The following is a 23,118-nucleotide window of genomic DNA, read 5'->3' as shown; positions in this document are numbered from 1 at the left end:
AGTGACACAACTGTAATACTGAATTTACTGTGGCAGTACTTTACTGCTAAGTGAAGTATCCAGTTCCTAAAATCACCCTCCAGTGCATCTGGGGGTGGAGTTTAAAGCTTATTACAAATATATAGCTCTCTGTTCAGTTTTTTTTTTGGTCATTCTGCTTTCCCAGTTAGAATGATGGTATTTTACTTTTCTTTCCAGTTTATTGCTTGCATTGGAATGGTGGCATGGAATTTCACTGTTAAAGAGAAAGACATCACCATCCAGATCCTCGTATTTATATTCCTCTACAGCTCACTTTACAGCACCTACCTATGGACAGGTATGATTTTTTTAGGCAGAGCTCAGGTATTGTAATGAAGGATTAATGTCCTGAAATAAGGTTAATTACATTCTTCAGAGTACTTGTTCCTTTCACTTGTTTGTAGTTCTACAAATGGGGATACCTGGAAGTTGTGCTGAGGTTTAAGTTGGGCACTGCTGCTGCTGTTGGGAGCTTCTGCCTGGGCAGTTGTGGATTGCCTTTGCTGGGTACAGTAGCCTGGCTGGTGTGCAACAAGAGCCTGCTTTCAAGGCAGAAGCAACTGCTACAAATAGAGTGAATATGGAGGGTTGCCCTTCAGCTAGTCAGTGTCTTAATGATGATTTTTAATTAGTGCAGAGTTTAAGATTTTAATTATTCAGCATTAAATAGATTTAAAAACTGCTGCAATGAAAAAATAGAAAATACAGAATGAAGGGAAATACCCAAGTCACTTTAACACCTTTTTCCCCTGGAAATTGTTGTTTCTAAAAACAATGTATGTGTGTTAGATTTATGCAGGAATTGAAATTGAAAGAATTGAAAGATGCTTCAAGAAGCTTGGAGAACCTTACATGTATGATTAAAAGAAAAGAGACTTTAGGTATTCAAGATATTTTTGTCCAGAATCTACAGGTTTAATTCCTGTGGTGTTTTTCTGGAGTGAGATGTATTTGTTTAGCTGAAGCACATAGCCCATGATTGGTGGGACCTAATATAAATACTAGCTTTGCTTCCACATGAGAATGTTGCTGAGCTGCTGAGGTGTGAGTAGACTAGGTAGTTCCAGAAGATACTCCCAAAAGAGTTAGATACATAAAAATATGCAAAACTTTTTAGTTAAATTTATCATTGACTTTACAAAGGACTAGTCAGTTTTTAAAGAAATGTAACTGAATACAACACTATTTGTTGATAGCTAAAGAGTGTTGGGATAGAAAAGTGCTGTTAATAGCTAAAGAAATCAGTTGCTTATATCTTAAATGTTCTTGTGACATCTTTTTTACTCTTGTGAACCTTTCTTAGCATTTAGAAGTGAATATTTAATATAAAATGTCCTGGCAGTTTTTCAGTGTTTCACTATTAACATAATTTTTTAGGCAATGGGTATTTCTAATTTACGTTCTCAGAATACAATCAGACAAATTTTGGAATATTTAAAGGTCTGAGACGAATATTTTAAGCTATTCAGCAGGTCATATTATAGAGTTTCTAGGTTCTGTACTTACCAGTTCCCTTTTAAATAAGGCATTTATTTTGGTTTTCCTTTTATTTTGTTTGGTGTTTTTAGGTTTTCTATCTTTTTCTTTGTTTCTGTTGAAGAAGAGAGAAACAGTAAAGATTCCCATTGGGTTTATCATCATAGCTGGATGGGGGTAAGTTAATTCAAATGCTTCCCTGTTGAATTAGTGGGAGCGTGATAAATATGTTATGTACTTCCTATTTTGTTCTTTCAGAGTCCCAACAGTTCTGGTGGGAATCTTATTAACTGTTGGTGAACGTAACAACACTAGTATTGACTCTGCCTTTTTCTATGGAAAGCATCAGGTAGGAACATGTCCTGTCCTCATCACTTCAGACTTCTGCTGTGCTACCTGTGCAAGTAGCTTTCAGTCAGAGTACAGGCTACTATAATTGAAGTACCATTGTAGAATGCTTCTAGGTCGATACAAAAATGTATTTCTGTGATGAGCCACTAGGAACATTTGTTTGGAGAAGGATCTTCCTGTTTAGGCAACTATGACTAAGGAAAAAAGGGAGTAGGCTTCTTAAAGAAAAAACTTAGGAGTGGTAATGAATTACAGAGCTCTTTTCCTGATGACTAATTTGTATTCTAGCATGATAGTTATCTAGAATTGTTATTATCCAGTATCTAATTAATGGCTTTTGGTCTGTAATAGATAGGATATGCATCACCTGTGTAGCAGTAACTGCTTGCACTATGGTAGGCTTCTCAGCACAATCATAGATTGAAAGACCCTGAACTACCATTTTTACCAGCAAATCGTTCCTCCTATCAGAGGATATAAAGTGTACTAGCATAGGTATTTGTCATGTTTTCTCCCTCTCTTTCTTGTGGACAGAGAGTCCGTGAGTCACTCAGGATTATTCCTGTGGCACTTTCACAAGTACTAAATAGCCTCAGAGTGGGTTCTGGGTATCAGTGCATGTGGATAGAAGGAAAGGCTAATTAATAGGGTTGCTAAAGAATGTGCTAGAGAGCACATTCCTCTTTGGAATGAAAAGGTACCTGAGCAGAACTTTAACCCAGAGCACTGATGATCCTTGGAGGAAGGGGGAAGACAATGAGGGATGATTTGGATTGCATGAGAAACAGGAGTGCACACTTCAAAAAACAAACAAAAAAGCTAAGTTACTCAGGCAAGGAAAATTAGTCTCTTTCAGTGCCATGAGGTGCAAGAGCAGTAAATATAGGAAACATAGTCTTGTTCAGACTCATTTGTAAGTGTATTTAGAAAAGTACAGAAGTTAGAAAGACAGACATATCAACTATTTCCCTATATTTAAGTGCATTTTCTTTGCTTTCTTAACAGATAATTACCACAGCAGTGGTACTGTTCATCAGTATATTGCTGTCAGGTGTCTCACTGATGTGCATGAACAGAAGTAGGCAAGGGTCCAGCTATGGGGTGTTGAACCCATACTCACCACGTAGCTCAGTGGAGGAGGTTGAAGTGGAAGGGAGTGGGCAAAATCACATTTCAGCCACTATGACTCAGTCTTCTCCAGAATCTTCTGCACAAACTTCTCCAGAATCTTCTGCACAGTCTTCTCCAAGACCTTCTGCACAGACATCTGCAGAAAGAGGTAGACGAAGTATATTTGTATAAAGAACAACTGGCTTAGGGTGCTATAAACTAATATTTCAGATGTAATTCTGGCCTGGGAAGGACAGTTTACAGCTTCAGGTGTTAAATTAGGGCAGAAGAAAATCTGGATATAACTGCCCAAGTATTTAGGTTTGTGTTTCTAAAGAAGTTTGATTGTTACCATTGTAATAGTTGTGTAAGTGGACAAGAAGAAAAACCTGTGGATGATTTTTATGTAAGTAGTGATACCTTGATAAGGATGTAATAAATGCAGCCCACTAGGCATCTTAGATTGTTTACCCACTCAATTGTCTCTCTGAGAATGAATTACATGCCAACAGAAGCACCCAATGTGTTTCTAATCCTTTTTTGTATGTAGCCTTTTTGATCAATTCCTGTTTTTTTGCCTATAACTAAAAGTGCTTCTGTTGCTTCAGTGGTGGTAGTGTTATGTTAAACTATTAGTGACCCATTTACCCTCTCAACAAATTGGAAAAATTAAGTCTGTCTTCTGCTTTTGGGTTATTTTTGAGCACAATAGTTAAAGCTGCATAGAATATATGTTATACCTGGAAAATAAATTATGGCAGTGAAGGAAGCTAACTGTCCTATTACTGTATATATTTAATAGGTTGCTGTTCTTGTCAAACAACAAATGGTGAATTATCCTGTGCTAAAGACAGCAAAGCAGTGTCAAATGCTGTTGAAAGCAAAATTCCTCCAATTGAGACAGGTAAAGCAGTAGCATCTCTTTGTTTTAATACTACAGGCTCTTCCCCAGCATCTGTGTGTTATTCTCACAAAGAAACTGTTGGAGCTGTTGTTCTCTTGACTCCACCTGGATAACTGATATTTTGTATTAAATTCAGTTATTAGGCAATATTATAGCTGTTGGTTCTCTTCTGCTGATAGTTGTTTGTAGTCTTTCAGTGCTCAAGATGGACAGTTGTTTTGGATGTCACTTTTTTACCACAAAGCTACTTTGGTGTGTTCTGAGCATTCAGACCTTGACTCTCCATTATTGTCTTGTTTGGATGCTGGAAAGTTGAATGCATAACCCTACTTTGCATCAAGCTTTTAACGTAAACCGCTTTTTTTCATCCTCATATTTACATCTTGCATCTTTTTAAAAAGCCTTTGTTGTAATCAGGCACAAGTTTTGAACACTAGATAAGATCTAGAGGAGCAAGTGCTTACTGCAAATTAGATTAAATGTCTGTGCTGCTGTGTACTATTGATGTCTAGAGAAGAGATGGAGAAAATCGACTAAGAGGGCCTTAGGAGTTACTAAAATACAAAAAAAATGGATTGAACTGACTGTTCAACACCTGTCTGAAAACTGCATGCCCAGTGCATTCTCACTGTACATCAGTGTCAGTATTCAAAGCCAGCTGCCAGTACAACGTGGCTCTTTTTCCTATTTTTTTTCTTGTTTTCATATATTCTTAACAAGAAGATCATATCCTTATGCTTTGTTTGCATGCCACGTAAATTTCAATAAATCTAAATATTTCACTCTGAAGCATACTTCAGTTGTGTCTCGTCTCACAAAATGCTCCCTTTCTGCCTCTTGCCAACTATTTTATCTATTGAGTAATTCAGACAAGCACCATAAGAATGTCTTCAAGAATAGAGGAAGGCAAATTAAATTTTCTTATCCTAAAAGATAAGGTAGAAAATACCTTATGGTTGAGTGGAAATTATTTCAACCTCCTGAGTGAGCACTTCAAAATCATAAATCAGTAAAAACAAATTGTAATGCATACACTTGTGTAACCTTGGCTGCAATAATTACTAATTCTTCTACTATCTCAGTGAACTGCTTCGAGTTATCTGGTACCAATTCCTACGTATGACCTTGCCAGGAAGATTTTCACTGCCATCTAGAGGAAGTTACTCAGAATTTCTTAGAACTCTGTAGCTGGAAGACAAGCATCCATTCTCTTTGTGTTTGTCTCCTTTCATTAGTAGAATTATGATGATGTTCTGATATACTGTGTTAAAAATACAGTCACAGACCTGAAATAAATATGGTTATCTGTCTCATGTAGAGCTAAACAACACTGAGATGCAGAGTAAAAACATTAGAGCTGACAGTACATTTGATTTTTTTCAGAATTAAATTTAAAAACTGTTCAGAGAAGTTTTTTTTCGTTGTTTTCATTAATTCTAATAGTGTTTTCTCAATGTTAACCACACATTCAGTTTGAATTAAATCTTTGAAAGAAAACTGTTGGAGAAACTTTTTTCATTTTAGGAGCACACGTAAACTTCAACTGTTTCATTTGAGAGTAGATGTCTGAACAGGTTATTGTCAAAGCCAATATTAAATTTCGTGTGTGTCACTTCAGTAGAGATACTTAACAAGGTAATTTGACTGAGCAACTTACATTAACAAGTTTGTTTGTGGAGTTCTGAAGATGGAAGCCTAAAGAAGAATTTCTGTTTTGTTTTTCAGTGGATCAGTGTGTGAATCACTGCAGTGCTCAAACGTGTGTGTTGGCTCAGGAAGAACAGCTTCTACAGACTGGAGACAAACAGCTGGCCAGACATGTGCTGCTGTGCTTACTTCTTATTGTTGGCCTATTTGCTGTAAATATTTTTTCTCCCCATGTTAAATCTTTGAGGTAGAATGATTTTTAGGAAAGCTATGTAGACAATCCAGTAAAAATCTTTCAGTTGCTTAAGTAACAATTCATTAAATAAAACATAGGCTATATTTTGGTTCCTTACTGGAAGAGGGATGTCATAAAATTAATTTTTCTGTGCCACATCACAAATTAAATGCAAGTTAAGATTGATGATGGTGAGCAAGCTACAGGAGAACCCCAAAGGGAGAAAAAAAGTGAAGTTATATCATTATATCATTCATCACTACTGCCCTTCTTCCCAGTTTTTCAAGAGCTGGTCTTCTTCCCTAGACAATTATAAATTAAAAATATAAACTGAATTCTGCTTCTGAAGGAGACTACAAAAATTGTTCTATCTGATCAGGCTTATATTGGAACTTGAATTTCTCTGAGGTGTTAAAATAAGATTATTAAGATTATTTTAAATGGGAAAATGCAATTCTGTTGTTTTTAGGGGTGTTTGGAGCAACGTTGCTAAGTTAGTGTTGCCACTCATCATTACTGACTCCAAGAGGTGTTGGTGGTTGCTCCTGGGTACAAGTGGGAAATACCAGAATGTAATGTGTTGGGGATGTAGTTTTAACTGTGGCAAAGGCAGGAAACTGCTCTCTGAATACAATGCTCAGTTGAATTTCGTGTGGATGTCAGTTGGGAGAAGCATTTTTATTTGAAATGGAAAATACTGTGGCACAAATATATAATACTACAAAGCAGGACAGTGCAGCACAACAGTATGGGTTAAAAGTTACTGTTATTGCTTTTCAAGTTCTGTTAAATTACAAAATGAAATGTTTCCCTCTTAAATTTCCTGTATCAAGTATTCCATGCTAGTATTTTTTTACATCTTTTTGATTTAAGGGGTACCCCAACTGTTAGCCTATATTTTAGCTGTATCTGAATGATTACGTAGATACTATGAAATAAGATCAGTTACCTTAAAGAATTAGCCTTTACACCCAAATGGGTTAACTTTGGAGGTTTCCTCCTTCTGTCAGGCATCTCAAATAGCTGAAGTGGTATGTGCTTCACCTTAACATAATCCGAACTCTGCAAGAAATATGTAGAAAGCACTGGCCTCAGCTAAGCAGCCTTAAAACAAACACTGCAAATCTGTCTGGGCTCATATTGCCTGTGTTATGCCGAAAACCTTTGTGTGCTTGAGGCAAGTTCCTTACATAAACATGCAGAGGCAGGACCTCTTACACTGCTATCTTTTGCATTGGTATATTTAAAACAGCCAAGGTTCCCCCTCCTGCCAAGCTATTAAGCCTGAGATGATGTTTTAAGGTGTTTCTTCCCTTTTTCTTGTCTTTATCTGAATAATTTCTTAAATAGAGACCATGAACATTGTGCAAGAATTATTAGCATGTGAGGAGAACAAAGCTTTTGATTTTTAACAGTCAGGTTATGTTTGTGGGTTTTGTTGTTTTTCTGTTTTCTTTACAGAATCTCTCCAGTTGCTTGTGGTGGCTGTTCAACCAAGAGCCTGGAAGGCTGTATGTGGAACTGCAGTTCTTCTGTGCTGTGTTTAATTTTGGGCAGGTACTTACCAGTGTTTGTTCTGAAAATGACCATGTTGGTGGGTGTTGCAGCAGATAATGCACATCTCCTATGACCAAGAACACTTCCAAAAGTGCAAGTGACAACTGAATGCCAGTGCTCATGGAAACTGATTAGGAATTTATTTGTACCAAAGCTTCACTGGTGTCTCTCCTGTGGAGTTCCATCAGTTGCAAGGCAGCTCCATGGATGCTGTCTCTGTAAGGTTTAAATGATTTCTCTGGTTTCAGTGACAGCACCACAGCAAAGAGCTGAAGATGGGTGCTGGTTCTGGCTGCGCCTGGGCTGTTTCAGTGCACCTGACACAGGGCAGCTTTGTCTTGTGAAAGCCAGGCAGTGTTGATACACACACCAGAGGAACATTTTACACATCCATGGCACATGTGCCTACAGGATGCACTGCAATATCAAGTAATGATAGTTCTATATAAAAGCTGCACAGAAAAATGAATTAAGTAGAGAGCATTCTAGCACTTGAATTACAGTAAGTCTGTTCTTTCCTTGGCCTTAACAGACAGATTCAATACCTGGCTATGTAAGGTTGCCGGTTATCCCCAAGTGTCAAGTGGATGTCACAGAATTAGTTTTACTGAAGTATTTATTGAAGGTTTTATATGATGGGCTGTTAGGTATTGATATGTCTTTTTAAGGTCCAAATGAAAAATCAAAGCAGAAACAAAATGCATTTTTAATGATATTTAGAGAAGAGGGATGCTTTCCATGTATACATGAAATGTATTTGGCACCGATAATTATATATAATTTCTGTTCTATATAAACCAAAGCTTTGGCTTCATGTTGCTTTTTCTTATGTTTTTTTTTTTTTCTTTTTTTCTCCAGGGCTTCATTTGCTTTGGTATTTTTGGTTTAGATAAGCATTTAATCATTCTGCCATTCAAGCGAAGGTAAATAGAATCTTTGCACTTACACCTATAAACCTAATTATTACTAATAATCATTTTTGAAGAGTGTTGAGTTTTCAGTGCTATAGTGTTCAGTTTCCTATTTCGTTAATCTTCCAAATTTCTTTTCTCTCCCACTTGTAGAGAGGTTGTTCTGCCATCCTAATGACACTTTCAGAGACATAAAGTCCTGCAGGCTCCCTAGAGGTGAAATTTTTGCCAGTGAAGGATCTTCAGAAATAATTTCAGCTGATAAACTAAAGCTTAGATCTGGATGCTGAATCAGAATGTATCACCACTGTTTTAAAGCACTGTGGTAACCCCATGCCTACTGAGTGGACAGGCCCTTCCACAGTGGAGGAGTGAGTTGTACCAAGCTGCCTTTGCCTTAGAGCTAACTGGCTGCCCTGTGAATCCAGCAGCTAGAGCTGGCTCCCAGCTGCTTTCTGGCTTTCCTTCTGCCCAAGCCTAGAATAACACCTCTGTGTTCAAAAGTCATAAAATATATTAGGAAGATTATATGTAAAGAATTGGGCACAAAAAGAGTGTGATAAACTTCCTGGGAGGTACATTCTATTATTTGCAGTCTCCCAAAAATGCCCGTCTTGAATTTTTCTCTTTTGTTTGTGTGTGTGTTTTCTAGACTTGAGTTTTTCTGGGGTGGAAGAGAAGCAGCAGGGCATACAGATGCCTCTGTACCTGAGGAAATCAGGATGACCTGTCAGCAGTTTGTTCGTTATCATAGAGATCACTGTGTCAAAAGTATTGTCAAAGGCAGAAGGTAAGGTTCTTCCCTGCACATATAACCTGTTACAAAGCACATAGCTCATCTTTTGAAAACAATGAAATGCAGTTAATTTTGTGGGTTATTCCTGTTGTGTATATTTATTCGAAGCTCAAGATAAGGATTAAAAATTTAACTGTGACAGAAATGTTTCTAGCCTAACACTGAAACTTTGGGGCACAAGTTATCATATTATCCCACCTAGGTTTTAAATAAATTATAAAAATTTCATATCACTAAGGGATTTCTCCAGGTTTTGCATTTAACTGGAGTTCAGAGGATGAAATCTTTCTAAAAAAATGTATATGATAACACCTGTAGAAATGCATTAAGACCCTTTGTTTTGTTTGGTTTGCTTGGTTTGTTTGTTTTGTAGAGTAAGACACTCCCCATATTTGTAACTAAATGTTTACTAATATGTAGCTTTTATAGGAGGCAAAACTGTTGCAGCTGATTTTAGTGTGTACTCAGAGGCCACTCAACGTGTGAAATTAGAGTGGGTTTAGGACTTTGACAGTTTCTGAGTTTATACAATTTCTTTTACTCATACCTCTAATGAGGCCTAAACGTCAATTTATTAAACCAGTAAAGATTTCAGGGATAAATTACGTTACCTAAATCAAGGATTATGCCTTCAGATATGTGTAGGTAGATGAGAAGAAAAAAGCAGACAGAAGCAGCAGGAACAAGAGGAAGATTCTGCCTTTATTTAAATATATGAAATGGAGACATGAATTGTTCTAACAGCACACTTTGACTGTTCTTGTAATGTAAGCTTTTAAGTAGGACTAGCTTGGCAGGGTGGGGTGGTCTTTTAATGGCCAGGTAGTCCAAAACCATATTGCAAAACTGTTCTAGACAGCATCATGATTTTGTTCAGTCTCTTATGTCCCATAAGAAAGATGTATCAGAAAAATGTCTTGTGAAATAGAACAGGTTTTACAGCTGTTTTTCCTGTGCCTCTGCTGCTATGTGGTTTCTTGAGCTTAGGGCTGTTCATTTAGTTGTACTTTGTGGTTTTTATTAATCATATCCACCTGAGAATACATGAAATTATGACATTTGTTGCCTTATTGTTGTAATACTATGTTTGTGCAGAACTTGGTTCATGTCTTATTTCTCCTTATTAATTAAAACAATGCATTTATCTTGTCATTTTAAATATTCATCTAACTTGATCCTGTCCTTTTTGATTTAAATGTGCTGTAACTGAGACATTGTAACCATGGATTTTAATTTGTTTTCATTAATAGATGCTAATAGATGTTAACACTTGCTCTGTGTTACTGCTGCTATTAACTTAAAGAAATAGGGGGGGAAATGCTCTTTTAGCTCTTAATCACCTGTAGAAACCCTGTGCTTGGGTCCCACTTAATAGATTTTAGATAACCAGGAACATTCATTGCTGCAAGTAAATGTGATCATAGCATCATTGCCTCTTAAATAAATTTAAAAAAGAGTCTTGTTGTAAAGGTTTTGTTTATTTTTAGTACTGCATGTGTGGTCAATATTTAACAGGATATGTAAGTTATAAATGGGCTTTGTTTACAATATGTGTAAGCAGTTAGTGTCTGTTTAAAAGTCTTTAGAAATTATAAAACTAATTAAAATTCAAACAGAATCCCTATTGCTGAGATTCTGCTGAGGTTGCTCTCAGGTCAGATATTTTGTTGCAGAAAGGGTCATGGTAAGCAGTACATGGGAAGTAAGTATCCAAGAAATAGAATTAGATTGTGTGAGTTTTCAGGGGAAATGCTACTAATATCCACTGAATTTTGTTTGCAATTTGAATTTTATTTAGAAGCCTAAAACAACTTTGTATGTCCATATTGCTTCCCATTGAAATGTCTGTAGGAGAAGGTAGTGAACACTGGCATGTCCCAAATATACAAAACTTGCAAATTCTTTTCTAACATGCTCTTAACTATCACGATGTCTTTCCTTGTTTCCTGCTATTTTTCCTTGCCTTTCCCCATCGTGCAGTGGTGATACCAGATTTACAGAACATGTGGGTGAATCATTCCTTTGACATACAGGTGTGGTGCAAAGATCTCCACTGGCATCTTCTTTGGCTGTGACCTGGTGAACTGGCTCATGCAAGTCGGCCTTGCCTCTGACCGTGGGGAAGCTGTGGTCTATGGGGACAGGCTGCTGAAAGGAGGCGTCGTGCAGCACATCACCAATGAGTTTGAGTTTCGCGATGAGTACTTGTATTACCGCTTCATTCCCAAGAAATCTGCTGCAGCTGAGAGCCATTGAGCTGAGCATGCAGGCAAAGGACAGGCAGTGACCACCTCTTCTGCCTTCACTACTGAAGTTGGAAGTATTTCTTCCTCAGAGCTCTCAGAAAACTGTTGCGCCGTTCTCCCTTGTAAAATTAAGAGATGTGGTTCTACTCGTGTCTATTCTGAAGAAAATGGTAGAAAGTTATATTTAGTCAGAATTCCAACCAGAATGCTACTAAACAAAACCAGATGCTCCGGATTTAGAACATTTTTTCTATTTTGAGCAAAACAAATTTTACTAAATGGTATGTGTCACTGTTGTATTTTAGAGGCATTATAACTGCAGCTTTAATACTGATGCCACAATGAGGGAAAAAAACCCCATGAAAGGTATTTTTCGTGTTGCTGGATGTTCTCCATATTTTAGTGTGATGAAGTATTGATGCTCATTTATAGTCAGGCTTCCCCCTGACTTCACAGAAGTAGGAATTCTTCTGCCATACCTCAGTTTTACTACTCTGCTCTTGTCTAACACCAGGAACTTTTTTAGCTGCTTATACCTGAGATCAGGTGGGCTTTTTCCTCCCCTAAAGATAAAATACTCCAATTAAAAAGACAGAATTGCTGCGACAATGTTTCCAATATCAGGGGATTAAAGCTGGGCAAATAGTGAGTAGAGCAAGTAATAAGTAATGGTTTTGTACAAATCTACCAAATCTTAAAACCATAGAAATATTCAGCACTCTCCCAAAATAGGAAATTATATAATGGAATAAACAATTTGTTTTGCCTTATGGTGGTAGTGACAGCTTTATTAAGAGCAGATTTTTACATGTTGAAATTAGCCTTCAGAGTTTAAATCAGAAGTGCCAGCCTTAAGTAAAGATTTTATGGAAGCCTTGGATACAAGTGCAAGTCAAGATAAAATTCTTTTTCAAATCATATAAGTTTTTAAATTAAATTAATGACTTTTAAATCTATTATATAAAAAATCCTAAATGAACATCCATATTAGGGTTTGGAGTAGCTAAACATCCTAGATTTTAGTTTATTGCCTAACATAGGTTTCTAATAAACCTCAGGTATCCTCCTAGTTACTTTAGTGTCACTCAGATTCCTGTGCACTAAAAGCAGAATCTGAGGACCTGTGTGTCTTCTGCAATATTTTGAAAAGGCTAAAGACAAAGTATTGTGTCTGATAGCAGTTATGCTGCCCTTTTAAAACTGCAAGAACAGCATTTATATGTCTGTATAAAAATGTTACGTAGTGAGGGAAAGGAATCCAGGTATTAAAAATTATTTGCTCAAGAATATGAAAAAGTCTTCTCATCCTTTTTTTAAAAAAGTCTTTCCCTTCTTTTTTCCCCTTTTTTCAAGTACACAGATTTTTATTACAGCTACCTTTGCATCTGTTTTGTATTAAGAATTAAAAGTGATTTTAGCAGCATAAGCTACTATTCAACAAGCAGTTGTTTTATGGCTGCTATAATTTCCTGCAAGACTTAAATTGAAAAAATAATTCCTTTTACTGTTAGTCTGATTGCAGTGTGCACAGAAACGTAACATCCTGCTGCTTATGTATGCTGTACAATCTGGTATATTTTCATGTTTTCCAGCAACAATATAATTGATGTTTGTATCAGGCTGTGGCCACAAAGGAGAACCTTACTGTATTTCCATTATGAATGTAGAAGACAGCTATATTTTGGAATAATTAGATATATGCGACTTAAGAGCAGAAACTGCAAGTATGTCTGGCTTCTAAATACTGCAACTTGTCAATAAATCTGTTACTTGATTTCAGAGTTCTGAGCTGTGGTGTGTGAGAGTGTTATGTGTGCATGTCAAGGTTTACGGCAGATGTGAGTTTCCGAGAGATTTGGTAACGTGGCTCTTGGGTTTCAGTCCTGGTATTTCTTGAATCCATCCTTGATCCTTTACAAGTAGGCAGAGCACTTCTTAATTGGTGTCCATCCAAAGACACCTCCATACTAGAAGTGTGCCATATTCTCTACTCACCAAATACAATTTCATCTACTTACCAAATACAATTTTTTTAATTAATTCTTCAAACATTCAAGAATTTGATCTTAGGGCAGTTTTACAGTTCTTTTTATAGTCATTGTTCTTGCACGCTTTCTCATTTTCATCATAAAAGTCCTGCTTCCCTTTTTATAACGGTTCTGCTTTCCCTAGATTGGAACACAACGTATCTGTTTTAAATAAGAAATTGCTCAAAACTGCTGCCTAGAAAAGGCTCTCTGTTACAAATCTAATACAGGGAACACTTTGATTACCAACCAATACCACATTCTCTTAGATTTACTGCTACAATATTGTGACTGCTAATATCATACCCATTAGTCTGATGAGTCTGTGATGGTTAATAAGGAAGCTAGGAATGAAATACAGGATATAATATTTTGTTTCTAAATCACTTGGTACTTCTGGAAGCCAATAATAGACTTTGAATTGTTTTAGAAAGTTAAGTAACCCTTTTATCTGGTAAATATTTGCTTCCACCAAGGAGCACTGGCAAGTTTTGAATGATTGACAAGCTGATGTTCTGTCAATAGTTGATATACTGCTATGTGGACTTCTGGTAGTTAGAAACAGCTTTGCTATTAAGAAATGGTCACTGGTGCAATGACTTCCTTCATTTTGAAGGTGGATTAGTTTGGGATGAATCTCTTGGAAGCTAAGTTCCATGAAAACATCTATTGAACAAGTCTAGAGGAATGTCCAGTGAAAAATTGGATCTTTTTTCTAAGACTAATCTCAAAATAATTGTCATAATAAACAGGGATGGATGTAACACTTAATTTTCTACTGTAAAATTTTAGTACTTTTTTATTTCAATAATGATCCTTCTCTCATAAAGCTCTAGATCTTTTAAAGATACATTCCTAGGTGCAAACCCATGATAAGATTGCCCTCTAGGGGACATTCTGATTCTTTTTTTTTTAATACAAGGTTGTGGGAGGGAGGATTATTTGTTTCTCCTGATCCCATCTTTATTTTCTGTTTTTACACTGCATGTCTTTCTCTAGGAGAAGGAAATCCCAAGGAAAAAGGTGCTGAAATATCCTGTACTCTGTTGGCAATCACTTTAACTGTCTCCACACGTTACATTGTTTGTACTTTGTATCCTGTAGACCAGCAAGGAAAAGGCAACACATAAATAAGAGGCACAGGTATCTGCCTGCGTTAGGACTGGACCCATGTGCTTGACCTCGTTCATTGCCACCCCATGATTAGGTAGCCAAGAAGTTTGCTTAAAGGCCTGCTCCAACTTCACTGCTGTTCTTCCTGTATAACTTCAGTCTTTGCACTGTAGCATAAAACTATTTCACTTGGTTTGCTATGCTGCCTGAAAACTTGATTCATACCTTGGTTTCCAGCACAGTTTCACCTGTCATTTACTGATGCTTTAAAGCTATCAGTGTGGAACTGCTCATGACCAAAAACAGGAAAAGATACATAATTGTTGGACATGGACATCCCATAAGGAAAACAGGTAAATACAGCAAATTTTTAATAAATCTATTTCCCAGTTATCAAACTGGACTATTGAACTTCTGTATTGAACCACTGTGCTATTGAACTTGCAAGAAATTTTGTTGTCAACAGAGGCACAAAATGTTCAGTCAATTCAAACTTACTTTGTCTTACCTCCCTCTCACTCTGGCTTGCTACTGCCATGTGGTACACATCAGGTCACTAGAAAGTTCATGAGCCTTTCCTAACTCAGCAGTTTCTTGCTGTGAATCTGAACATGGCATCCTAAATTAATTTCTACTCTTATTGCAGGATCAGAAAGAATGAATTTTACCAAGCTCTTCATTTTCATATTAACTCTGCAAACTTCCATTTACAATCTATTCTTTATATTTAACTTTTTTTACCAGTGGGGTATTGAACAGTTTACAGAATGAGAAAACTGCATGTGAAAAATTGTCAAATAATTCTCTTTCTGTGGTTTGCTGTGTGTGTGGAGATGCAGTGTCATGTCCCACATTGCTGCTGCAGCTCTAGTGCACCATTTCATATTTTCCTCTGAAGGTTTGCACAAGTGCTGCATTTTGAGTGCTTTTTTGTTGTTGTTTTTCCTTACAGTCATGCTTGTTATCCTGACTTATTGATCATGAGGTAAAATCAGAGTCTTCCTTGTTGTTTGTTTAGTTTGGCCCCTGCCACAGATATAATAAAAGTGGTGTCATATATTGATCATTACTTTTAAACAGGATCAGGAAGGTTTCTGGTAGGGCAGAAAGCTTGATTAAATTATGTCCATAGTCTATTAACTCTGGCAAAAAAAAAAAAAAGTCATGGTTTAAAAGGCTTTCTATAAAATGGAAAAAATTAAAAGTATTTTTAAGTGTCCTGCTGAGTACATATATATACTTGTGTAGCCCAACCTCTTCCAGTTGCCCAATTTTAAAAAGTAACAATTCCAGAAACATTTTAGAACTCTCCCATGATGTTATAAGTCCACTGCAAGAATAATAATCTTGTATATAAATAAGTTTATTTTTCACTATCAGGGTGGGTAAAATAGACAGGAAAGTGAAATCTGTGGGGAACTTACAGGATGCTTGCATTGCTGAATTCCATGTAATAAGATTTCACAATCACTCACAGCAAAATATTATTATTGTAACTATGATTTGTTTTTAATATACCTTGAACTCAGCCCCATTTTACATTGAAGGAACAGAAGGTTCATATATGAAATGTATCTTAGAATAGTTTCACCAAACAACTGAGTATCAATCTTACTTGGTTTGGGTTTTTTTGCTTCAGTGTTCATCATAGCTTTTACATTTTAGAAAGTCTTCAGCATGGCCATTTTAATTCAGGTAGTCTGAAATTCTGCTACAATTCTCCTGACTATAAAAGCTGTGTGTGTGTACGCTAGATCTGAGTTCTCCAGAGCTGAGTTAGTGTTCTTCATTCACAGATGGGGCTGTTCACTAATTTAGTCAAGCTACTGCATTCTAATTGCATCTGTTTGTTGGCAGAATCAGTCTCTGCTGACAGCTTTGTGCCATGTACAATGCCACTGCCTGGCTCTTAGGAGCCTTTCCAGCATTCTTCTTATAATCAAAAGCCATTTGTCCTGAATATGAATCTGCATCTTTAAAACTGTCCATGCTATGTGATATACTAAAACCAGGATGTTAATCTGTATATCCTCTTCATTAGATGACCCAATTCTAATCCAGATTTTACCACACTCAAATAATATTCTTAGCCATATATTTTGAGTTCTTCTTCTACACACTGTGAAAAAAGATTAACTACTTGTTTGGTATCAAGGCATCCATTTTGCAGGATTGATTCCATTTGACTTATCTTCTGTTTCTCCAACTCCTGTATCTCTTTGAGCATTTTTTTACCTTTGTCCTGCGAAAAGAAACATTTATTTCACTAAAAACTATACAGAGCACGTAGTAATCACCCTAACAAAATTCTGTTCTACTGTCCTTATTTTGATCTTTTAAGAGTTGCTAGGGTTCACATTTATGTTGGTGGAAATCAGTATCATGACAGGTTTTCCTAGATACCTTTCCTAATATCTAGCACTCACTTAATCTCCTTTGTCTGACAGATTGAAGAAATAGTAAAGCTCCTTTAGGTATTAGTTACCAAAACTTAAGTGGGTATATGACTTACTGTTAAGAAGATGTATCTGTAAATAGGAGGGATTTTACTGCTAAAAGTAAGCAGCTACCTTCCCACTTCACGTGAGTGTTCAGCTGTCTTTGTCATCTTGTTTCCTTTCCTGTCCATACCAAGCAACGATGAAAGGCAAGCTCTCCTTTCCACCTGAGGCCAGGGGCCTGAATAGCTGCAGGAACTCGTGGCAGGAGCTGTGTACTGGCCTGTGGCTGCTCGGGCATTTCCCCATCCTGTGGCTGGCGTGGGAGGCTGCGGGGGCTGCTCTGCAAGGTGAGCAGCACAGATCCTCGCCTGCGGCTCGGCCTGCCGGCCCAGCACAGTGCTGGTGGCAATTCCCAGTGCCAGGGACACGTGCCTGCCAGATGCCAACACACTGGGCTGCTGGGGCACTGCGCTGTCCTTTGCAATCCATCAAAGGGCATCAACTGGTGTCACATTAACAAATGTGAGCAAGGACCTTATATAAACCACCTGCTTGCATTGAAATCTAATTTAATCAACATACCTGGATAGTTTCCATAACTACAGCAGCACTTTCATGTTTTTTATAGAGCTCATGTCTTCGATCTGGCTTACTCTGAAAACGTGGTTGCTTCTTAACTGGATCATCATGACCAAATGTAGGGGATGTAGTTTTTAATAACTGAGTAATACCGGGCACAAAAATGAAAGGCTTGAATACAGATCTAGAAAGAAAAAATAGAACAGAGATCCTTTACTGACACTGTTTTGTTAAAATTGTTGAGTCAGTAAATTGCTGTATTTTTTCCCATTCTTTTACTTGCTTCCTTTAAGAAAAAAGTATTAAAAACCATCTAATGGTGTTAAAGTAATTGTCACAGCAGTGTTCCATTAAGTAGGTTGGTAGATACCATTAATATACATAATGTACAGTTATGTTCCTCCCACATTTTGATTGTGCTTTTTCACGGGGAAAAAGAAAACCGACCCAAAGCAAAAAGGAGTATAACTAGGCAAACTGCAACACTTTTTCCTTTAGATGTTTATAATTTTTTATCCACTTTACTTGCTGCTACCTCACCTGGCAGGATCTGGAGTTCCAGTAAAGAAGTGAACACAGGGCAGATTAGGCTGCTGAGGCAGTATAGACACCATGCTGCCAGTTGTCATAAATCCACCTTCCATGTTAATGCCACTCTCTTTGTCACGAAGAATTTCCATCATTATTTCAGAAGTGATAGATCCTATTCAAGATACAATACAATTATTTAGCCACAGAGCTACTATAATACCAACTGAATGACATGTTCCTTACAACTGACTGCTTTTGGCAATGCCAGTTTTAGTTTGTCTGTGTTGGCAGGGGAAAAAAATCATCCTAATGGCAAACCTTAATATGGAATACACTTGTATTGCTTTCCCCAAAGTATGTATTTCAAAGACAGGTGATAAGAACATGCCTTAAAAAATGGGAAGTAGAAAGACAAATGAAAGGAAAATTTCACAGGGCTAGCAAATGGTCATTCACAAAGCAACTTCTCAGACAAAAATTAGTAACTTGGATTAAATGCTGAACTTTGAGCACTCTGTGGAAGTAAGATAGATCGTTATAATACTGGTTGATATTTGAACAGAATTAATACCACTATGTTGCTTTGAAGTTATAAAAATAGTAACAGCCATGCATGGATTTTTTGTGAAACTTTGAAAATGAATCACCAAGACTGTCACTTGTTTTGGGGGGTTTTTTGGTGAGTGGGTTTTTTAAATTTTCATCCTTTCCAAGGAGGCACTGGGGTGGCCTTATATTCTATGCTCAGAAGCCACAGTAGTACATCTATTTGTAGGAAATTCTTTATCAGCAAGCTGTGCGAGGTTTATTGCCAAGTGTCTATGAAAATAACTCCTGCTCAGGAGGAACAAAACCCTTTCCACATCTGCCTGCCCAGTGAAATCACTGTTGCTGCATAGTGTATGCTGAAGCTCAGATACTGGCATGGTATCACCAAACTATCCAATATTCCAACAGGCAGCTCTTGCAGGATGGTTTTCCTTTCACGTTTGGTGTACCAGTAGAGGGTATGCTTATGGCAGAAAAACATTAGTTCACTCACTCTTTATTTTTTTTATTGGAAGGTATTGTCTACCACTTTACTATTTTAGTGTTTCCCTTACTGAGTTCTAACTGCACAATTTTTTTTTTATTAACAACCTTGTTGTTTCCTCTTAAAATAGTTACTCTGCTGCTAAGTTACATGTCTCCAATATTACTTTTTCCTACATGACCCAGATTGCCTGTAGACAGGCATGCAGCACTACATTTCAACAAGAAAACACACTTAGATGTATCTACAGTTGCCTGGGAAGGTCAGAGAATTAAAGAAATCAGCAAGCTAGATGAATCAAAGAGATCAAAAGAAGCAATGGACATTTTGTCAGCTACAACTTGGCCACCTGTCCAGCAGGGAAGAAGGTACTGCATGTTTTACACTAGGCTCTGTTATTTTGTATGCCTGCAATACATTCCCTATTTTTTGAAATATGAATAATATTTCTCTAAAAATGGCTCTCAGATAGTAGACAGCCTGCAAAAACCCCAGAACTGCAATGCCACTGACTGAAAGAGCAGGGAAGGGTAGATGAAGAAACCAGTGATTTTACTGATGCAGTAAACCAAATAACTTTTAGTTAAGGCACCTATTTAAAATAAATCTAAACAAAGTGAACCATATGAGACTGATAACCTGAACACCTAGTGGGATTTTTAAAATGGCTCAGGTAAATGCCTGAAAATGGGGATTTAGAATGAAAACACAGATACAATCTCAGCATTGTTATAATACAAGTAAATACAGGTATTATGAAAATGCTTTCAGTATTCAGAACCTGCAATTCCCAAAATGAATGCAGGATTTACATGATCACTAGAGCAAGACAGCAATGGTAATTCACTCTGATGCATTAACTAAATGCTAAACCTGGTCTGGCAGAGTTCAGCCAAATAAAAAAAAGAAATAAATGGTTGCAATGTAATCTTGATTCAGATTAATTACTTCAAATGAGCACGTGATTACAGCTACAGCAAAAACCTGCTAGATGGATGCAGTGAGAAGTGAAGTAATAGGTTCTTTCTTTAGGAGTCTGAAAAGTAAGTGTTTGAATTAGTGACTGCTTAGAGTATAGAAAATTATTTTGGTCTGCTCCTGGTGTGTTTTAGTAGACTACACAAGTTTAGAATAGCTATTACAGTGAAACAACAAAGACTTAATAATTAATGTCAAAAATGAATGCAAGGTATGTATCTGAATGCTGTGCTGTTGCCTTACATAAATGTTTGTACCTAACTGAACTGTTCATAAGATTCTTTGTGGCTGCAAACTGCTGGGAATCTGTTTTAGCCTCTAATTTTTTTCCTTAGCAGTACAGTAATAATATGTAGCCTATCAAAATGTTTCAGAACAAGTCTTCCAAGGCATTTAGTGTTATGGTCATAAGGTGACCTCTCAGGGTTGTTACTGTAGCTCTGTATGTTTGATATTTGACCCTTGTTTTAATTTTTCTTCCTCAATAAATTAGCAAAAAATGGATAGAAACTTCCAAGTTCAGTGCTACTCTTTTAGGCAAAAAGTTATTCTAGTAAGTTGTAGTTCACCAAGTCATGCAAATGATCAAATGATTGCCTGCATCAGATGTATAATAATTTATGATATTAATTCATGCAGCTCACTAAATATTTTGCATATCTTGAAAAAAAATTCAAAAAGATACCTTTGTGTTTGTTCAGAAGCTTATAGCCTTCACAATATCGGCCTCCAGATGTGGTCATTCTGGCAGTATTGACATAAGAATATGTGGCAGCAAAATCAAATTCCTTTTCCCCATCCCACCAGCCATTGCTTTTGGCATATTCCTTCAATTCTGGGTGTTCCTTGTCAATCTTGGTTGTGATAGAGAGCTGGTTGGAAATATTCCGTACACCTCCTGTTTGTAAGTTGCAGAAAGAATTGTTGTAATACATTGAATGAATGTAATACATTGGTATTTTGTTTACAATTAGCTTAGTAAAGCAAATCAGCCCTGAAGAGTTTCCTACAAGATCTTCCTGCAAGATCACTGGTGGTTTATTTCTGGCCCCATGGTGGTTTATTTCTGGCCCTCTCTCCCCCGCTACATTTATTTTTCTGATTGAATTTTCACTGCCACTCATTTCTGGCTCATTTGCTTCTATTGCCAACATTGTATTTCAGATTCTGTCCTGATTATTCCCACCTTTACATTCTTCTTCTGAGACATCCAAAGACTGAGCTTGTCCTCCTAAGGCCACTGGAAGAATCAGCCACTTCAGGGCCCAGTACATCAATCCTGTCCCTAAATGAAATTGTCATGGATTGCTACCATCCTTAAGACCACACATACTGCTGTCATTCTCATGCTGACTTCCTTGCTCTCCTCTGTTTTCCAAGTGCAGGAGTGGTTATGTCTGGCTCTGAAAAGGCCCCTGTCACTCAGCTCCTGTGACAAACTGCCACCTACTCCACACTCATGCCCCAGGAAAGCAATGCCTGTTGTTTACAGACACATGTATGCAGCTCGAGGTTAGTTTGATGCCTTAATGAAAAGGTAAATGAAAACTGGAGAACTCCAAGTGGTCACTGCACTTGAAATGCTTAGAACAAAGAGCATCATCCATACCTTCTACTTTTTCTGCTGCCCAGTATTTTCCTGATGTCTCCAGCACCCATGCTTCCTTTCTGTCAGCTATCAGAAAACTGTTGTGGTATGTAAATGCCATGTTGCTCTCCATACAGTTTCCTCCCTGTCCATATTTTTCCAGCAAATCAACTATGACAGTAAGAGCCTTTTCAGCTGTGTCTGCTCTCTCAAGTCCAAGCCTAAAACAAAAAGAAAATGTTATTTTTGGAACTTTGAACTCCACATAGAACTATTCAGCCTGAGTATTCTGATTGACCTGGAATGATATTTCTATATGCAGCTGCCAGTTGCATGATCTGGTAAGGAAAAAACACAAGTCAGGTAAAGGGCTTCTTTCAAGTGGGTCCTCTATGAACTTGACATGGGGAAAAACACCAAATGGAAATACAGGAAGGCAGGGAGAGGGATCCCACAAAGTGCTTACAAGTCCTGTGCAGGTATTGGACTGGGGGGAAACTACCAAGAAAATTGACTGACTGCTGTAGGTTAATGGAATTTACACTGGCACCTGTAGTGTAGGAACATTGAACTTGTTATTTACATGGAAATAGGCACCTGAGACCAAAACTTAAAAATAATGTGTGTGAAAGATGGGGGAATAGGAGAGGAGTACAGACCCTAGAAAAAGGCCCAAAAGTAGTGCCTGAAGTCCCCCTGTGCTCTTAAAAAAGCCTTGTTTCAGTTTAGTATAAATTTTATAGAAAGAAAAACGTTCGCTAGTTTCCTTTGACAAATTCTGGTCTAGTGCCCGATACTTCTTATGAGCTCCTGGCAGATATCTAGTGCTTGTGCCAAGAAATACTTTTAACCGTGGCTAGAAAGTGGAAGGAGTGCCTTCTGAAAGTGAAAGTACTATTTCCCCATATAACTTAAACATCTTTCCACGTAGTTAACTCCGAATCCAGTACCATTCACCAAAAAGAAAAAAAAAGGAAAAAAAAAACAACAGCAGACCTTACGAGGTCCATGCCGAGGAGAGCTTCCCCATCGCAGACCTCCTCCCTGCCCCACACCGCCTCGTTGCCGATGCACACGCCGTGCTCGTTGGCGCCCATCTCGGCCCCCCAGAGCCAGGAGGGGCGGCTCAGGACCACGGCGTGGGTCCTCTCCACCTGCTCGATGCTGATGTAGGTGCACTGCAACAGGTCAGAGCACACACGGAGTCACCGTCCCGGCCCGAAGCGCGGGCTAAGCACGCAGGCAGGGGCGGACTGACAGCGGTGCTCCCGCCGCCTCCCGCAGGAGCGCTCCTGCCCCGCGCCCTCACCTCCAGCGCGGCGCCGGGCGGGTGCGCGGCGGCCGGGAAGTGCACGACCTCCTGCACCTCATCTGCCGGCCGGTCCGAGTTCTTCCCGAACACCACGCGGCCCCCGGGCGCGGCGGGCGGCAGCGCCACGAAGGTGTCGCAGGAGAGGGGCGGCGGCCGGGGGAACATGCTGAGGGCTGAGGGCTGCGGGCCCGGTGCGCTGCGCGGGCTCGGCGCGGACAGCGGCAGCTCCGGCGCGGGGCGGCACCCGCGGAAGGCCCGCCCG

The 23,118-nt window shown here is 38.2% G+C and overlaps 2 protein-coding genes across 8 annotated transcripts in view; one reads left to right on the top strand and one right to left on the bottom strand.

The window, feature by feature from the left end:
• Window positions 1–13,035, top strand: part of GPR155 (G protein-coupled receptor 155) — a 27,071-nt gene extending 14,036 nt beyond the window's left edge. For 4 of the 6 annotated variants that reach the window (XM_041403767.1, XM_041403769.1, XM_041403766.1 and 1 more), the window contains 10 exons: window positions 199–319; window positions 1,590–1,674; window positions 1,756–1,846; window positions 2,854–3,127; window positions 3,761–3,862; window positions 5,588–5,721; window positions 7,206–7,301; window positions 8,160–8,224; window positions 8,865–9,002; window positions 11,042–13,035. In XM_041403767.1, coding sequence (XP_041259701.1) covers window positions 199–319; window positions 1,590–1,674; window positions 1,756–1,846; window positions 2,854–3,127; window positions 3,761–3,862; window positions 5,588–5,721; window positions 7,206–7,301; window positions 8,160–8,224; window positions 8,865–9,002; window positions 11,042–11,264 — 1,329 coding nt within the window. In that variant the 3' untranslated portion in view covers window positions 11,265–13,035. Of the gene's footprint in view, window positions 1–198; window positions 320–1,589; window positions 1,675–1,755; window positions 1,847–2,853; window positions 3,128–3,760; window positions 3,863–5,587; window positions 5,722–7,205; window positions 7,302–8,159; window positions 8,225–8,365; window positions 8,584–8,864; window positions 9,003–10,988 lie in introns of those variants that run through there. The other 2 variants (XR_005952584.1, XM_041403768.1) reach the window with 2 other exon arrangements.
• SCRN3 (secernin 3) lies at window positions 11,281–23,107 on the bottom strand. 2 transcript variants are annotated; one of them, XM_041403773.1, is made up of 8 exons: window positions 22,854–23,106; window positions 22,541–22,722; window positions 21,566–21,765; window positions 20,642–20,854; window positions 17,955–18,117; window positions 17,418–17,598; window positions 16,535–16,636; window positions 11,281–11,412 (listed from the first exon to the last, which is right to left on the bottom strand). In XM_041403773.1, the coding sequence occupies exons 1-8, from the start codon at window positions 23,019–23,021 to the stop codon at window positions 11,398–11,400; spliced, it is 1,224 nt and encodes a 407-aa protein (XP_041259707.1). In that variant the 5' UTR covers window positions 23,022–23,106; the 3' UTR covers window positions 11,281–11,397. The 2 variants fall into 2 exon arrangements, with proteins under 2 accessions (XP_041259707.1, XP_041259706.1); XM_041403772.1 differs by lacking the exon at window positions 11,281–11,412 and adding an exon at window positions 13,306–13,422 and having other exon boundaries at window positions 22,854–23,107.
• Window positions 23,108–23,118: the final 11 nt, after the last annotated feature.

This window comes from Onychostruthus taczanowskii, unplaced genomic scaffold (genome assembly GCF_017590055.1).
Source record: "Onychostruthus taczanowskii isolate IOZ18803 unplaced genomic scaffold, ASM1759005v1 scaffold20, whole genome shotgun sequence".
Lineage (NCBI taxonomy): Eukaryota > Metazoa > Chordata > Aves > Passeriformes > Passeridae > Onychostruthus > Onychostruthus taczanowskii.
The sequence above is the reverse complement of the archived record's forward strand: the minus strand, read 5'-3'. Positions and strand labels throughout refer to the sequence as shown.